The sequence below is a fragment of the Pipistrellus hanaki genome (assembly GCF_964339955.1).
Source record: "Pipistrellus hanaki genome assembly, chromosome: 5".
In the NCBI taxonomy this organism is placed as follows: Eukaryota; Metazoa; Chordata; class Mammalia; order Chiroptera; family Vespertilionidae; genus Pipistrellus; species Pipistrellus hanaki.
Genome location: NC_140507.1, coordinates 31,595,371 through 31,607,797, shown reverse-complemented (window position 1 = coordinate 31,607,797; position 12,427 = coordinate 31,595,371). Strand labels below are relative to the sequence as shown.

General features: G+C 52.2%; 1 protein-coding gene across 1 annotated transcript; it reads left to right on the top strand.

The window, feature by feature from the left end:
- The first annotated feature begins 3,598 nt into the window (after window positions 1-3,598).
- SOWAHA (sosondowah ankyrin repeat domain family member A) lies at window positions 3,599-6,502 on the top strand. The gene has a single exon (XM_084884767.1). The coding sequence runs from the start codon at window positions 3,737-3,739 to the stop codon at window positions 5,600-5,602; it is 1,866 nt and encodes a 621-aa protein (XP_084740893.1). The 5' UTR covers window positions 3,599-3,736; the 3' UTR covers window positions 5,603-6,502.
- Window positions 6,503-12,427: the final 5,925 nt, after the last annotated feature.

Genomic DNA, 12,427 nt, shown 5'->3' with positions numbered 1-12,427 from the left:
CTTCTGCTCAATCCCCACATGTCCCTCACTGGGCATAGAGACTGAAACCTGGGATGTGCCCTGACTGGAAATTGAACTGTGACCTCCTGGATCATAGGTCGACCCTCAGCCACTGAGCGACCGGCTGCTCTTATGGAATGTAGCCATAGTGGCTGATAAAATCATTCAGGTGTCGATAGAAACTGCAAGCACCACCCCATCCACAAGTGCATTACTTTTTGAAAACAGTAACAGTGTTCAACAGTGTCAATAACTCCATCTTTTTGCGTTTCTGTAAAAAGATTTAGGAAGAGGATGGATACGAGGCAGGATTATCTACTGATGGGGTTATCCACTCCCTTCTTCCATAATGGGGAATCAGAGGGAAAGCCACTGCAGTTCTGAGCAAGCCACAGGCTGTCTGCATGTCTGGAGTGGGCCAGCCACACAGCCCTGGGGGAACCTGGGTCGATCATGGAGACAAACCAGCCTTCTCTGGTGAGAACAGATTTCCTGTCAGCAGCCACACTGTCCATGGTATATTTTTCCTTTTGTGAAACCTCGGGAAATTAGTAGACTGTGTTGCTGTTAAATCAAGAAAGTGTCTTACTCAAAGCCATTTCTTAGGTGTTAATGTTTGTTAAGGAATGTTCAAAGTCTTGTACTTTTTTGTACATAAACTTCCTAGAGTTGATAGGCCTGATATTTTTGTTTTGTCTTAGCTTTGTGTTTTATTGGTTGGTTTTTTATTTGTATTTTTTTTGAAAGAGAGAAAGAGAGGAGAGTGAGATCACTTGCTTGCTTCCTGTTGCAGGGACCGAACCCACAATGGAGATGTGTGTCCTGACGGGGAATGGAACCCTCAAACTTCGGTGTACAGGACCATGCTCCACCAACCGGGCCACCTCAGCCAGGGTGGTTTTGCTTTGTTTTTTTGTTGTTATTATTTTAAATATATGTATTTGTGTTGATTTCAGGGAGGAAGGGAGAGTGTTGGCCTATGGAATGAAGGGTCCCAGCTTCCATTCCGGTCAAGGGCACAGGCCCAGGTTTCAGGCTCAATCCCCAGTAGGGCGAGCAGAAGGCAGCCGATCAATGATTCTCTCACCATTGATGTTTCTATCTCTCCTTCTCCCTTCCTCTCTGAAATCAATAAAATATATATAATATTTTTTTAAAAAAGAAACATTTGACAAATTAGCCCACCTGTTTTTACCTATGTAGACCCATCTGTGTAATTAAAATTAAGTATATAAAAAGTTTAATTCCACAGAAAGCTTCGACATGTATTACCGCAGTTTTAAATATATGCTGAATAGTTCCAGTAAATGAATGTCACCTTGAGCATGGCCTGCAGGCGTGAACACGGCTGCAGGAAGTCAGTCCAGGGGACAATGGCCCAGTTACCTCCCATGACGCAGTGTGATCACATGCTAATCATTCTCTGAACACTGTTGACCAGCCGTGACTTTTGGATTTAAATATAAAGACTATAGTTGTAGACATGTAATATTTATTTATGTTGGTAAAATTGCTACAGTGTTTTTTCCAACCTGTGGCCTATTCGCTAAAATTTGTTAAAAACAACAGTGGCCCCGTCTGCGTGGCTCAGTGGTCGACCTATGCACCAGAAGGTCACGGTTCCATTCCCAGGTGGGGCACAGGCCTGGGTTTTGGCCTTTATCCCCAGTGGGGGGCGTGCAGGAGGCGGCTGATCAATGCTTCTCCCTCATCGTTGATGTTTCTCTCTCTCTCTCTCCCTTCCTCTCTGAAATCAATAAAAATGTATATTTTAAATCATTTGTAAAGAATATTGTCATTGGGAAAATACTTGCAATAAAATATAAAGTGAGGGGAAAACGATTAATCACGCATCCTGGAAATCATATGCATTCTAGAGACTGAAACGGCCTTTGGGGAGGAGAGAAAGGGGATCTTTCTCATGTTACTGTTCTCTTTTTCTTTTCAGCAAGTAGCAATAATAGTAGTGGCTGCACTGCTGGCAATAATCTGAATGTCTACTGAGAGCCAAGCATGTTTATTTTCTCACTTAATCTTCACAACAGCCTATGAGGTAAGCACTATACTATTACTGTCACCCCCATTTACAGATAAGAAAACTGAGGCACTTAGAGCAAGTAGCCTAAGGTAGAGCTAGGATTCAAGTGCGGAATTTTGACTGCAGAGTCTTGCTCTCTGTAATTACAGTACCAGGTGTGGTGCCCCTGGGTTTATATTGTAGTTCCTATTTGTAAATTAAAGTGACCCCACTTTGCCCTGGTGGTTCCTTCTTCTTCCACCTGGTGAACTTCCTGATCACTTCAAGTCCCTGCTTCCTGGCAACCTGCCCCTCCTGTTTTACTCTATTGTTTCCATAGTATTTATCTCGCATACTCTCCAATTCTCAGATTCATCACATCACTTCTGTTCCCACCCCACCACCCGTGAGCTCCATAGGTCAGGGGTTTTTATCTCTCTCTTTTTTAATATATATATATTTCTCTATTGATTTCAGAGAGGAACAGGAGAGGAGAAAGAGAAACATAAAAGATCAGAGAGAATCATTTATCAACTGCCTTCTGAACACCCCCTACTAGGGTTTGAGCCCACAACCCAGGCATGTGCCCTTAGCGGGAATCGAACCTGGGACCCTTTGGCCCGCAGGCTGACGCTCTATCCACTGAGCCAAACCAGTTAGGGCTTATCTGTCCTGCTAACTGAAGTATCACCACCCGAAAAGATGCTGGCACATACAAGGTGCTCAACAAATATTTGTAGATTAAATGAAGTTTTTAAAACATAGCATATTTTCAGTGTCACATTCTTATTTTAAAGTGTAAACATGTATACACATGTATATGGGGGAGAATAAAAATATTTCAAAATGTTACTGGTGATTTCAAGTGATTATTTTTTTTTTTACTCGTTATGTTTTCCTGTGGTTTTATTCCCCAAATTCGATGTGAAGATGTATTATTTCCTTCATCAGAAAATTCCTTTTTTAAAACACCTCCTCTAAACCTCGTGTCACATACATTGCCACGCACAGCGAACTGTCTTTGCTGCAAATGGCATGAAGCCAGTATGAATGGCATTCGACTACAGGAGAGGGGCACGGATAGTCTTTAAAATAAATGGTTGCTTTTAAATCATCGCCCGGTATTTTTGTGGTAAATATTTCTTAAAGGAATAACACCCTAAGCTCCTTGTGGGTGGACTGCGGCATTCATTCCTGGGAAACACGCCCACCTAGCAACCGGAGCCGAGCTGCGGCAGCCGGGCGCTGCGCCTTTAATTTCTGGGTGTGCGCCTGGAGCTGGGAGGCGGGGAGCGGCGGGGGAGCAGTTCGCTCCCCGGTGGCAGCTGTCACCTGTACAGCGAGCACCGAACTGGGGGATGGAGCCCGGCACCCATTGGACAGAACAGAAAGGCGGACACCTACCCCGGAGACCCGGGGCGCGGCGGCGGCAGGCGCGGGCGCGGACGCGCGCGGCGACCCCGAGCGCCTTTCCCCCGGAGGCCCCGGGCTCTGCGGCGTGGGCGTGACCGTGACCGCGGCCCGGCTCCGGGACACGCCCGTTCGGCCTCGGAGGACCCGATCCGGTGAGCACGGCGAGGCGGACGCGGCTCCGAGAACCCCGGCTCCGGCGCGTCCCAGCGCGCGCCGCGACGCGCACCTGCCGCGGCCACCGGGGGGGGGGGGCCGAGGCCGCGGGACCCGGGGCCGCCGCGCTTCCCCGCCGCGCTGGGCCCGGCCATGGCGCTGGCCGCCGCCGCCGCCGCCGCCGCCGCGGCCGCCGGGGTGAGCCCGGCCGCGGTGCTGGGCTTCCTGCACGAGCGCGGCGGGCAGGTGCGCAGCTCCGAGCTGCTGGGCCGCTTCAAGCCGCTGCTGGACGCCGGCGACCCGCGCGGCCGCGCCGCCCGCCGGGAGCGCTTCAAGCAGCTCGTCAACGACGTGGCGGTGGTGAAGGAGCTCGACGGCGTCAAGTTCGTGGTGCTGAAGAAGAAGCTGCGGCCCCGGGGGGCGCCGGAGCCCCCGCGCCCCGCCGCCTCCAGCGCCCCCGAGCCCACGATCGGCGCCCGCGAGCCTACGATCAGTGCCCTTGAGCCCATGATCGGCGCCCCCGAGCCCACGATCGGCGCCCCCGAGCCCACGATCGGCGCCCCCGAGCCCACGATCAGTGCCCTTGAGCCCACGATCGGCGCCCCCGAGCCCACAATCGGCGCCCCCGAGCCCACGATCGGCGCCCCCGAGCCCACGATCGGCGCCCCCGAGCCCATCTCACCGGCCGAGACCGCTGCCTCGGGGGCTCCGTCCTCGGCCTCCGATGACCCAGCCCCGCCATCGGAGCAACAGGACACCCCCGAGGCTCCTCCGGTCTCCGAATTCACCCCGCCGACCGGGGAGCTGCGGTTAAACCCCGAGAGCCAGCAGCCCGGAGCCTCCGTGGAGCCGGTCCAGCCCCCCGAGGGCCTCTCTGCAGACGTGGCCCCCCCGGCCCGGGCACCGTCGGAGGAGGAGGCCTCCTTGCCCCACGCAGAGCCCCCGGGCCTGGACCCTGAGCCAGGGGCCACGCCAGGGCCGCCGCCGCCTCCGCCGCCCCCGCGGCGCGCGCCCCCCCAGAAGCCCTGCATGCTGCCGGTGCGCTGCGTCCCCGCCGCGTTCCGCGTCCGCGCCGAGGAGCAGGGCCTGCGCCGCCAGCTGTCGGAGGAACCGGGCCCGCGGGGCTCCCCGCTGCTGCAGCGGCGGCTGTCGGTGGAGGAGTCGGGCCCCCTGGGGCTCGGCCGCTCCCCGCACCTGAGGCGCCTGTCCCGCGCCGGCCCGCGCCTGCTGAGCCCGGACACGGAGGAGGCGCCCCCCGCGCCGCCGCCGCCGGCCGTGCCCCTGGAGCCGGCCGAGCACGAGTGGCTGGTGCGGGCGGCGGGCGGCCGCTGGAGCCACCAGCTGCACGGCCTGCTGCTGCGCGACCGCGGCCTGGCCGCCAAGCCCGACTTCATGTCCGGCTACACGGCCCTGCACTGGGCCGCCAAGAGCGGCGACCGCGAGATGGTGCTGCAGCTGGTGCAGGTGTCGGGGCTCGGGGGCGCGCCCGTGGACCTGAACGCGCGCTCCCGCGGCGGCTACACGCCCCTGCACCTGGCCGCGCTGCACGGCCGCGAGGAGGTGGCGGCGCTGCTGGTGGGGCTGGGCGCGCAGGTGGCCGTGCGCGACCACAGCGGGCGGCGCGCGCACCACTACCTGCGGCCCGGCGCCTCGTGCGCGCTGCGCCAGCTCCTGGGCGACCCCGGCCTGCGGGGCGCCTCCAAGCCCGGCGGGGCCGGCGGCGGGGCGAACGGCACCCTCGTGGTCCGGCGCCCCGTGCAGGTGGCTGCCACCATCCTCAGCTCCACCACCAGCGCGTTCCTGGGCGTCCTGGCCGACGACCTGATGCTCCAGGACCTGGCGCGGGGCCTGCGGAAGTCCGGCTCCTTCAGCAGGTTCCTGGGAGCCTCGCCCTTGGTTCCTCGCAAAAAGACAAAGGCCCGGAGCGGCCTGCCGCCGGCCTTCTCAGAAATCTCACGGGGGTCCATGCCAGGAGTACCTTTCGCTGGTCTCATGCCCAGCCTGCCCCCCCCAACCTGACTGGCGGTCCTGGCGCTGCTGCGTGGTTCCAATTCGGCCTGCTCCTCAGTCTAAACTTGCGCATGACCAAGGCTCCACCCGGGTTCCAACCTTGTCCGCTACAGTGTTTCCCCCGGTGGGCTTATGCCTCCAGCTTCTGTCTGTAGATTGACCTGCCGTCAGAGATGGGACTCAAGGTCTCAGGGAGAGCTTCCCATGAGAAATGCCAGGAGTCAGGCTTACACTTTGGAGGAGACTTGAAATTTAGGATCAGAGGTTAAGGGGCCAGCAGCTGGTCTAGTCCCTTCATGAGTTAACCCAGTGCCTCTGCATCTATACACTCCCAAGCCAGGACAGGTTGCAAGGGTCCCTTTAAGTGCTGTGTGAGGTTGGGTGGTTTGTCAGCTGTAAGATACTGGTGGTTTTGTAATTTGATGCTTTTATCCCAGTTTTTTAAATTGAAATGAGGTAAAGCAATTTTCATAATAACCTCTTGAAATTATATTTTTGCATTTTTAGGCAACACGCTTAGACATTTTTGATCTTTGGTAAAGATTTTGGAATTCTATTTAAAATGATTAAAAATGATTATCAAGATCTAAAGGAAATGATTCCCAACCAACAAAATCCTTAAATGTTTATCTACCTCGTTTTAGGCAATCAAGAGTTCAGAGAGTCTTGAACACAGAATATGACCATTAAATGTAATTAACTTCACTTGTGCTGTGAATGCTAAACATTAGGAAGCAAATGTGTCTTGGGAGTAAAGGTGATTCACTAACAAGAGAAAAGAGACATTTGGACAAATACATTTAATTTGTGGTTATCTTTATGGTGAAATATAAACACGTGTCTTTGGCACTGGTGGGTGGCTATTTTGATTTGGCATGAATATTTAATTAAATGTGATTTATGTGTGAATTGCACTGTTGTACCATATTTCTCATTCTGTGGTTTTTAAAATCTGGCTGAGACTTTCAATGCAGTAGGTGACTATTCAACATTGGGCTGCCATTCAAAAAAAAAGCATACCAGAATAATAACTGGTAAAACAGTAATGAATACAATTAAGGACCAACTATTTTACATGAAAGTTCTAGACCAGTGGTCGGCAAACTCATTAATCAACAGAGACAAATATCAACAGTACGACGATTGAAATTTCTTTTGAGAGCCGAAAACCAACTTCTGGGCATGGGCCACGAAGTTTCAACCGCACTGTACGTGCGCACCCGCACGTGGTATTTTGTGGAAGAGCCGCACTCAAAGGGCCAAAGAGCCGCATGTGGCTCGCGAGCCACGGTTTGCTGACTACTGTTCTACACAATTAGAAAGTACATGACATCCATTTCTGAAAGCAAACAACTTAATCCAAAATACCAAACGTGAAGTCTCTGCTCAGCGACCTCAGAGGGGTGGCCTGATGTCTTTGGACCTTTGCTCCTTTCTATAACTGAGAGGTTTGTAGGTATGGCCAAGATTTCCCAGGTTCATGACAGTGTAATTACAATGGCTTTTTTGTTTTGTTTTAAAGATGTGGAATCTATTTGCTCAACCTTTTAAAAAAAAAAAAATCATATGGTGGTAATACTCTGCTTTTGCAAATTGTGTTTGCATGTCATTAGTTATATCAAATAGCTTTTGTGGCACAAGGTAGTGGGGCTCCCCTCCCAAAAATACATATTTCAGCGAGGCCTCTGGAATTATGTAAGGCAGTCCTTCATGGAATGTTTTGACTTAAGCAATGAAATAAACAGCCTCTTCCTCTGTTTCTGCTTGTGAGATGATGTACTTCCCTTAAGCCTTTTACAGCTCTTGCCACTGTATTTTTCTTTCCTTCTCCTTTTTATCTACTTAGTCTCCCTTTTCTCCTCATCCCTCTTCTGCCACTTTATCACTGAAAGAGTTTGAATTGCTCTGCAAAATAAAAGGCGCCAACCCCTCATGGCCATGGAGGCCAACACTGCAGATACATGTAAGCTCTGACCTGCCCTTCCCACATTCCTTGCAAGAGCTCTAGCTAAACTGCATAAATTATTTTTAAATGAAGATGAAATTGTGGGAGGCAATAATTATAGCAATCTGAGTGAAGGTCTAGAAGGCAATAAAAGAGCAGAGATTTCCCATTGTAAAAGAGAGGCTTGACTTTAAAATAGGTCACAAACGCAAATATGACCCACCTGGAGAAAGATAAAAATCTAAGCCGGTAGGGTAGTAATAATAATAACGAATGTTTATTGCACATTTAAATCAGAGGAGGTTTACTCAAGCTGCCAGAAGAATCTTCATGTTTCAAAAGAGTGTGCTGCAATCTTTCTAAATGAGGTGAAACAGCCCTAGCCGGTTTGGCTCAGGGAATAGAGCTTTGGCCTGCAGACTGAAGGGTCCCAGGTTCGATTCTGGTCAAGGGCACATGCCCAGGTTGCGGGCTTGATACCCAGTAGGGGGGCATGCAGGAGGCAGCCAATCAATGATTCTCTCTCATCACTGATGTCTCTATTTTTCTCTCTTTCTCCCTTCCTCTCTGAAATCAATCAAAATACATTTAAAAATGAAGAAATAAAAATAAACGAGGTAAAACATTTGACAAGAGTTTAAGATCACCAAGCCTAAAACTCAGGTGTTAGAAGCCACTGCTTTTTCCTTGCAGGCCAACACTTTCTGACGTTATAAGGTAAATCACTAGGGAATTAAGGTTTGATGTGCCTGTGGAAAGTTTTCACGAACCATATATTGCCTAGCAAGGAGGTACACTTGTGGGAGGGTATTTCCAACTGACACACACAAAAATAATTGTTAATACATGGAGGCAATTTAGCTGGCTAGAATGACCACAGGGAAGAGAGTCACTCCTCTTAGTAGGGAGAATTGTTGATGTAGATGCATGAGAGTCACATCCAGAGCAAGCTTTTTAATGACGTTTTTTATTTCTCTTACAGAAGGTGGGAGGTTGTCTTGGAGCATGTCTCACTTCACTAATGGAGACCGGGGTGTGGGTAACACACGTAAGACCTGTGTTTATTACGTGCCAGGGACAGTTCTAAACACTTTGCAGATACTGACTACAACCGGAAAGGTCTGCCCTGTTGGTGTGCTGATTTTAGAGTGAGGAAACTGAAGCCAGGAGAAACTGTAAGTGGCCTGATAAGGCCCCACAGTGAGGTCAGTATCATGGGATGGCATGCTGTGCTTTTCCCATAACAATATCCTGTTGCAGAAAAGCAAGGTGGTCTCAATCTCAGCTCTTTTCCCATTTAGTGACCTTAGGAAAGTCAACCAATTTTCTTTTTTTAAAATTTTTTATTGATATTTTACAGAGAGGAATAGAGAGCTAGAAACATCGATGAGAGAGAAACATCGACCAGCTGCCTCCTGCACACCCACTACCGGGGACATGCCTGCAACCAATGTATATGCCCTTGAACGGAATGGAACCTGGGACCTTCAGTCCGCAGACCAACGCTCTATCCATTGAGCCAAACCAGTTTTGGCAAGTCACCCAATTTCCCAAGCTCCATGTCCCTTTTCTGTGGGACAGAAGCCTGGCAGTACTTACCCTCCAGGCTATCGCAGGAGAAGCGTTGGAAATGAGTAGGTGGAGTTCTTTGGGAACTACAAACCAATCTGAAATATTACCAGGGGGACAGCTCTAATTGGTGGCTGTGCTTCACATGATCACCATTGTTAACCATGTTAGTGATTGTGCACATAAAGGACAATCAGGCCCTGGCCAGCTTTGCTTAGTGGTTAGAGTGTCGGCCCGAAAAATGGAGGGTCTCGGGGTTTGATTCCCCGTCAAGGGCACATACCTGGGTTGCAGGTTTGTCCCAACTCTGGTCAGGGCATATGCAGGAGGCAACCAATTGATATGTTTTTCTCACATCAATGCCTATCTCTCTCCCCTACCCCTACTCTTTCCCTCCCTTCCACTCTCTAAAAATCAATAGGAAAAAAAGTCCTCCGGTTAGAATTAACAAAAATAAATAAAAACCAATGGGCTTTGCGAGAAAACATGTATTCCACAAAAGGGAACTTATTCCATACTCGCTATGTAAGATTGATTTAATTGAGAGGCATAACAATGTCTTAATTCACATTCCTCTAGAATCCCTACCCCCACCTTCCAGAACTAGACAGTTGTCATTCAGCCCTCAACACACAGTCATAAAGCTTAGGCACACCTAGTGTTACAGGCAGTTAGACATGAGCAGAGCAAGGACGATGGGCCAGGTACAGGTCACGTGGACAGAAAGCCCTGGGTGCCCAGCCAAGGGCAAAACTGGGAAAACAAGAACCTCCCCTCAGGGTAACATTTCCACCACTAGCACATTGCTGGTCATGTGGTTTAGACAACCCCCCACCCCCCAGACCTTCTCCTCCTTAAGGATAACATCTAGGCATCAGTTGTATTTCAGCTCCAGGCCCCAAAGAGCAGCAAAACCAGACCAGTGACTCTGTGGCTGCCTCAGGACCAGCTGCATGGACTGAAGACCAAGGGCCCAGACCAAGCAATGGAGATCGTGATCCTGAAAGAGCACACCTGAAAATCTGATGAATATTCTGTTGAGACCTTCCCCTGAGGCCTCCCCTAAGATTCCCTCCAGCAGAGTGAGATAAATACCCTCAACACAAAGGACCCAGCCTGTGCTCCCCCTGAGGAGCAGGCCTCCCCTCCCTTTTCCCTCTTCTCCCCCCACAGGCAGGCTAAACTCTAATGCCTAAAAGCTAAAGAACCCCAGGAGGCTTGCAACCAGGGGAGCAATGGGCAGCAGCAGCTCATCCCTGGGTAATCCCCGGAACCTGTCCCCAAGGCCCCCTTTTCTCTGATTTTGCAGGGAGCTAAAGCAGCCAACCCAGGCTCTCCTGCTGCTTCTATGTTAAGCCCTTTCTTGTCTCTATGTCTCCAGCTTTAATAAATGTTCCCTCATAGTCACCTGGACTCATGCTGTTAAAGACCCCCCCCCGCCCCAGCACACTCCTGCTGGGTCCCAGGCGGAGTGGCCAGGGCCAGGTCCCCTTTTCAGTAACACCAGGACGCGCATTCTCCCCTCGCTTGGGCCCTTTCCTTTAACAAGTTATTTGACCTTTCAAAATGTTTGCATAAATACACAGACTCTATTCCTCTCCAGGTAGCTTTTTGCCTTCAATCTGCCCTGGCCTCACCATTCCGCAACGGCCACACCTCTGGACTTGAACCCTGAAGCAGAAGTAGCCTTGGGTGTGACTACAGGGAAGAGGAAAGAAGGGGAAGGGAGGGAGATGACGTTCCAAAGACGTCAGCAAAGCACCTGTTGTGATAATAGCCCTGCAGGGCCCTAGAGAAGATTGCTTTGTAACAGTCCCTCCCCCCCCCCCCCCCACCTTCCCACCGCCCACTCCCCATCGGCCTCCCCTCTCTGCGGTTCTCAACCACAATTGCTCTAAATTCCCTCTTAAACTTGTGATTCACAGGGGAGGACCCCCGAGGAGCTTTTTCCGCCAGCTACTCCGGGAGGTGCGTGGCGTGCGGAGCCGGCTGTGCAAGGCAGATTGGCGCCGCTTTGGGGCAGGAGAACATTGCTTCCCTGTCCGCTTCCAAGCTGCAGTCTGGAGGTAGAAGCACACTAATTGCATCCATATTGGGAGCAGCAGCGAGGGCGGCGGGGGCGAGCCGGGGAGGCGGGCGCTGGGCTGCCTGTTGCTCAGCAACCATCCCAGGCGCAGCCGGCCTGGCAGAGCCGGCAGGCACCCCGCGGGCAGCGGGGGCGGAGGCGGGGGCGAGGCTGGGGGGAAGGCGTGACGTCAAGGGGGGGCCACAGAGACCCAAGACACCCTGTTCCACCCTGGGGGACTAAGTAAGGCTATTTTTTTTGTATTGATACTCGAGATCAACATCCCTGGCTTCCCTCCTCTTCACTTCTCATTAACCAATGACTAAGGAAAGCCAGACAGCCTTCCCAAGGGCTGTCTGGCCGACATTGCTTTCCGACAGAAGCCAAAAGGCCTAACCCCAGCCCCCAGGCCCGGCAGGGACACTGCTCCCCTTGGCCAGCCCAGAGAGCCTGGGAGCTGGGAGGCTGCAGGTGGTCCAGTGCGGGTAGCAGCTTCCATCGTAAGGAGAACAGCGCCCTCTGCTGGCAGCGTCCTGGAGGTGACGTTCACCCGGCTCCTGGTCCTTCAAGTCTTGGTTTATGGTACCAACACGGAACACCTGCTAGCACGGGGAGCTCATCCTCGCCCTCTGAAAGAACGGCGCGGGCGGGAGAATGCCTGGGGCAGGAGGGAGGCAGGGACAAGAGAGGACTGGGTGCCGAAACCGGTTTGGCTCAGTGGATAGAGCGTCGGCCTGTGGAGTAGAAGGGTCCCAGGTTTGATTCCAGTCAAGGGCATGTACCCTCGTTGCGGGCACATCCTCAGTAGGGGGTGTGCAAGAGGCAGCTGATGGATGATTCTCTCTCATCGATGTTTCTAGCTCTCTATTCCCTCTCTCTTCCTCTCTGTAAAAACTCAATAAAATATATTTTTAAAAAGAGAGAGAGAGAGGACGGGAGCAGTTGGTGCCCACCTACCTTGGCGGCTCCCTGATCTGGAGGGGAGAACAGAGAGGCCTTGTACTTCCCCAGGGGAAGCCGCAACACTGAACCGAAGTGCCATCTACCCGGACGATGGCCGCCGCCGCTCCCCGGGCCCGCTCCGGCCATGCCGGCCTGGGGGTGCTTCCTCTGAAACACACCATTTCCACTGGCCTAACGGACCCTTTACGCGAGTTTCTAAGGCTGTCACAATGGGCTAACGCAGTGGGGCCTGGAACAGGGCAGGAGACAGAAATTAGTAGGTTCCATCCAGGACGTGTCTAGAAGCCAGCTG